The following is a 5,656-nucleotide window of genomic DNA, read 5'->3' as shown; positions in this document are numbered from 1 at the left end:
GGGGCGAGGGGCCGGCGCACACCGCGCCTCAGGGGTGCTTGTCTGTGCCGGCAGCCCGGAGGTATCAGAGGAAGGAGGACGCCGGAGGCCTCTCCGGAGGGCCCTTCCTGGGGTTGGAGTCGCGGTCTGCTGGCCGGGAGCTCGCTGGGTCCAGGCGTCGGGGCGGTCTGTGCGCTGTGGGGACAGCTACTGACAAATGGTGTGGAGGAGATTGGCTTTCGTGCGTGTGCGTTGCTTCCCGTGGTAATATGTGTGTTTAGTCGTGATCGCTCCAGTCTTACTCTTAAAGTGTTTGGTTTTCCTTTGCAGGTTGCAGATCTTCTCTTTCAAACTGCCAAGGGTGCCGGTCTCAAGTATGATTGTGTGTGCGGCGTTCCTTACACAGCACTGCCCTTGGCCACAATTATCTGCTCGGAAAATCAGATTCCAATGCTTGTGCGGAGGAAGGAAGCAAAAGACTATGGTAAAGCCTTCAAATCGAGAATTTGTGTCTGCTTGTTGTCTTGTTTGTGAAATGACTTTTTATATTTGTGATTCTTCTGTGATGTGCAGTATCTCCATTCCAGTTTAAGATGACCACTCTAATTCAACAAGCAGTCTTCCCCCCTCCCAAAACATACCTCCCACAGCTTTCCAACCTGATTGGGCTTTCCTAGTTCATTGCCAAGTGGGGTGCAGCTTAAATTCTGCTGTAGTAGTAGGTTTGGAGACATGGGGGTAGTTTTATTTCTTGTTTAAGTTCAGCAGTGGGTTTTGTTTGATTTTTTTTTTCCATTGGTACTGTTACCATGGTTCAGGGTTATTGACGTCTTCCAAAAACTGAGATTCACAACTCAGTTTCTCTGATATACTGAGACAAGACCTACATTTCACCCCCAAACAGAACTTGGCTTATTAGCTCTTAAAAGGAACCTTTCAAGTCTCATCTTAATTTACTTTTCAGACTCCTTTTTCTTGCAAACCTTATAGCCCTGTAATCACTAGGCAAGGTGGACCAGGTGAGAAGCAGTCAGTTTGCTACACATTGAACCAATTGTTTGATTTTGGCAGAGGCAAGGGGGAGAGAAGACTGAAGCATTAACCTACCGTAGCAGTGGATTTCAGAGTATGATAAAAGCTGTCTTCTTCCAACAGTATTCGGTTAGAAAGGATGCTTGTCAAACTAAATGTTACTTGTATGTTAGTCGGTGTGGTGGGCATGAAAACATTTTCTGTTCCATCTTGTGAAGGACAAGTCAACTGTGACAGCAATTAACTGGCTGGCACAATGTTTCGGGTGTCACATGGATTGTAAAGCTGTACATCATGCTCCTTCATGGCTATCATGGTCTAAGCACTTTGCTCACTGAATAACATTAGTCTGCTCCTTCCCGGGAAAGCTGGGCATCCTTTGTTGTTGCCCCCCAGGAGGCCTTTCAATGGACTTGTGCCTGTTGTTCATTAGGACAAAGGCATCTGGGGGCTTTACTCCTTCCAATTGTTCTAACAGGCAGATTAAGCACTGAATAATGCCTGTGGAAAACGGAGTACCAGTAACTTGGCTGCTTTAAAGATGTTTTGAATAACTGAAGGAAGTACTTTTGTAGTTCTGAGCACTCGATTTGTAGCAATAATAAACTTCTGTAGTCATTTTATCCAAAGATTTAAATTTGTGCAGTTAACAGTATGTCAGTTTTGTTAATGGAACATAACTTCTGGAAACATAAAGAAGTATTTTATTAACTTGGAGAAGTAACAGTCCTTATGAATTGACTGACAGTTCAGTGACTGAGTTGTGGTAAGAACTGTGACAGCTGGTATTGGGTAATAACTAAGCAAATTATCTTTCCATGCTGACAGTGAATGTGAAATTCCAATTCTCTTGGAGTCCAATTCCATTGGACTTCAGGATATGCTCCAGTGTATGCTTGTATGTGGAACAAATGTGATCTTTACATTAGCATAGCAAGTTAGTTTTGATACTTCAAGCTTTTTGGGGTCTTTTAAACTTTCTTCGCTTAGTGGAGTATTTGCCTTTTATTTTTAAGGTACTAAGCGGCTGGTGGAAGGCACCATTAATCCAGGAGAAACATGCTTGATCATCGAAGATGTAGTAACAAGTGGATCTAGTGTACTGGAAACTGCGGAAGTTCTTCAGAAAGAAGGATTAAAGGTCACGGATGCCATAGTGCTGTTGGACAGGGAGCAGGGTGGGAAGGCCAGGTTAGAGGAACGCGGAATTCGCCTGCACTCTGTGTGCACATTGTCTGGGGTGTTGGAGATTCTCCAGCAGCAGGGAGAGGTGACTGCTGAGATGGTTGAAAAGGTGAAGAAATTCATTCAGGGACATGCGTTCAAGCCAGTGGCTCAGAACAGCCCCACTCCTATGAAGAGACAATGTAAAGAGCTGAGCTTTGGCACTCGAGCCCAGCTGCCGGGGGTGCATCCTGTTGCAGCCAGGCTCCTTGCGCTCATGGAAAAGAAGCAAACAAACTTGTGCCTTTCTGCTGATGTCACCAGCTCCAAAGAGTTGCTGCAGTTAGCTGCCATCCTAGGCCCCAGCATTTGTGTCCTGAAGACTCATATAGACATCCTGAATGATTTTACCCAAGAGGTGGTAAAGGAGTTGAGAACGCTTGCAGATCAACATGAATTCTTGATTTTTGAGGACAGGAAATTTGCAGACATTGGCAACACTGTGAAACATCAATATGAAGGTGATTATCATGAACCTTGATTTACTGTTACTTTTTTGCCAGTGTGTATAATTGCAGCACTGACACGGGTTGTTGGGGGAGATTGTGGACTCTCCAGCCTTGGAGAAGACTCGAGGGGACAGAGCCCTGAGCAACCTGATCTAGCTTTGAAGTTACCCCTGCTGAGAGGGCATGACCTCCAGAGGTCCCTTCTAACCTAAATCTTTCTAACCTAAAGCTTTCTACGAATCTATGGTTGTGCTCATTAGGGTACTTCTCAGTAGTTGTTTGCCATGAGAAAACACAGTGTGGCTTCTTCAGGCAGCTTGCTGTTGTATGCTTGTGTGCTCATTACGGCTTTCATTTGATATATCATCTGCAACTGTAGAACCTTCCTTCTCTTTTTTTATGATCTGTATGCTGTATTGAAAGGTAGCACCTGTGACAGTGAATTCCTAGGTTACCATAAAGGCCTCAATGAATATTAAAGGTGAGATACTAAGAAGCGTTTGTGGAAAGTAAAACAGAGGTTATACTTTGTGGTTAGACAGCTATCAAGACTATCTCATGAGACTAAACTTGTAACTGTCAAGCTTTGGTAGTAAAGCTGTCTATTAAAATGTGAATGACTTGGTGTGCAGTTTTGTTGAACTCATGTTTCCTGTTTAATGCATTTCTATGATGCTTTGCCTGTGTCTTCCTATCCATGTTCTCAGGTGGTGTGTTCAGAATCGTGTCCTGGTCAGACATCGTTAATGCCCACGTGGTTCCAGGCTCTGGAGTTGTGAAAGGTCTGAAGGAAGTGGGTCTTCCTCTCCAGCGCGGCTGTCTTCTGGTTGCCGAGATGAGTTCCCAAGGGTCACTTGCAACGGGTGAATACACAAAAGCTGCGGTAAGCAGGCGGTCTTGTTTCACATAAAAAGCTTGTAAAATGTTGTAACAGGGAGGCTTTGTTTGCTTCTAATATTTGCACTTCCAAAAGTCTGCAGCTCTATTACAGGGGTTTTTTTCCTGTGAAGACTCAGGAATCTGGCAGTGTGGTGTTCAAAGATTGCAGCTGTAGGGTAGTCATGTGAGGTGGTTGAAGATCACACTGTGAATTCTAGTAAACATGCCAGGTTTGATATTAGCTCCCCTCTTTTTTTTCCTTAAGCAATAAAGTTCTAATTAGTTTAATTCATTGCATTATTTATAACATATAACAAAACCTAACATTCACATTCCTGGCTGCAGACACAGCAAGATCAGCTCTGGGTGACTTTATACTGGTAAAGCAAGAGCAGGTGTTCCATTCCCCTGCCCTGCACAGCTTGCTGTGTCAAAGTGTGGATGATAAACAGATTGTTAGTCAGGCTTCATTTTGGTTATATCATTTGTAAGTGTTTACTGATCTTCTTCAGGTACAAATGGCTGAAGACAACTCGGATTTTGTTCTTGGATTCATATCTGGATCTAGAGTTAGTAATAAACCGGAATTTCTTCACTTAACTCCAGGGGTGCAGCTGCAAACTGGAGGTAACTTTTTCTGAAATACTTGCATTCTGTTTGTTAATACAATAAGTAATCTAGCCTTCAGTGAAAAAGTGACTTCTGAAGAAGGTTTTGCTGCTGATTCTCTGGTGGCAGGAGTCTGTGTTTGCCAATATGGGCTGCCTTCTGTATTTCTAGGTATGCTGATCCCTTTCCTGGGAACTCTAAAAGGCAACCAGCAGGCTATGCAGCTTTATTTGTGTGTTGAGGTCTGTGCATACCATAAAGCACAGTCCTTAAAACATGAATTGTCTTCAGGTGGCTGTTAAGTTAGGTGTATAACTACTCAGTAGGAGTAGAAATAAAGATTTTAAACAAATACGTAAGTCTAACCGTGTCACTGTTGAAACTGATACGGATGCAGTATCAGTGAATTGGAAGTCTTACACTGACTTAAACAGGTTATCACTGAACCAGGTGTGGGAGATGTTTATCTGCAATACAGAATTCTTACAAAACTTGAAGTGAAATCACAAGCTTTTTTGTGAATGTTTGGGGGTTTTGCCTGCCTTAAGAAGGCTGAGGCCTATTTTGGTAATCCTGATCCGTGCTTCTTTGTGTAACTGCTATCTATCGTGATTGGTAAATCTCTGTCAAATTTGGGGTTTCATTAGTTGAAGACAGTTTCTAGTTATGTTTGTGGATTGTTAGAGTGAGACCTGGAATAGCATACCTATGCTATGTTCCAGCACCTTTTTGAAAGGTTTTAGTAGATACAGTTTTGTATGAGCTAAAAAAATGATGTCTCTATTTCAGGTGATAACCTTGGACAGAAGTACCTGAGCCCCAAGGAAGTTATTAGTGAAAAAGGTTCAGATATCATTATTGTGGGACGTGGCATCTTGTCAGCTTCAGACCGTGTTCAAGAAGCAGAGAAGTACAGGAAGGCAGCCTGGGACAGCTACATAAGCAGACTTGGTATTCATGCAGAAGATTGAAAGCAGCCACTTAGCCAATAAGCAAAGCTTATGGCGCTGCAGTCATCTTGAGACTTCCAGTTAAATACATAGACATTTCAGCCAGTAGAAAACTGCCCTTTTGGAGAAAAATCTGTTGCTGAATTTATTTTAAATGCATACACACAGATCAATTTGTACATGCCATGGTTGTTTTTATAATATGTGAATGTATGAACCCAAAACGTCATGCCCCATTTTTAGCCTTAATAGCTTTTCTCTGCTGAAAAATGTTGCACAAAACACTCCATGGGTATTTGATTGTCTGTTGTTGCTTTTGTTTCTTCTCCCCACCCTCAAATTCCCTCTGGCTGTGGGAACAGTATTTTACTGTTCTTAATAAATGTCGCCTGCAGACCTGACCTGCTGCCCCACTCTCACAAGATTACTCAGCTTTACTATTTCCAAGGAGCAAGTATGGGTCTTAATCCCACACTGTGAAATTGAATAATGTGGTGTTTAATAAATACTTTTTTACTACTGTTTTTCTTTCAA

General features: G+C 42.7%; 1 protein-coding gene across 1 annotated transcript; it reads left to right on the top strand.

Annotated features, from left to right (window-relative positions):
* Window positions 1–309: 309 nt before the first annotated feature.
* UMPS (uridine monophosphate synthetase) lies at window positions 310–5,264 on the top strand (the record flags this gene model as incomplete). Its single annotated transcript, XM_010185411.1, has 5 exons — window positions 310–463; window positions 2,028–2,696; window positions 3,392–3,567; window positions 4,076–4,190; window positions 4,962–5,264. Coding segments are annotated over 5 exons (1,296 nt in total), but the record flags the coding sequence as incomplete, so codon positions are not given.
* Between the last annotated feature and the right edge of the window lie 392 nt (window positions 5,265–5,656).

The sequence above is a fragment of the Mesitornis unicolor genome, unplaced genomic scaffold (genome assembly GCF_000695765.1).
Source record: "Mesitornis unicolor isolate BGI_N332 unplaced genomic scaffold, ASM69576v1 scaffold4975, whole genome shotgun sequence".
Taxonomy (NCBI): domain Eukaryota; kingdom Metazoa; phylum Chordata; class Aves; order Mesitornithiformes; family Mesitornithidae; genus Mesitornis; species Mesitornis unicolor.
The sequence above is the reverse complement of the archived record's forward strand: the minus strand, read 5'-3'. Positions and strand labels throughout refer to the sequence as shown.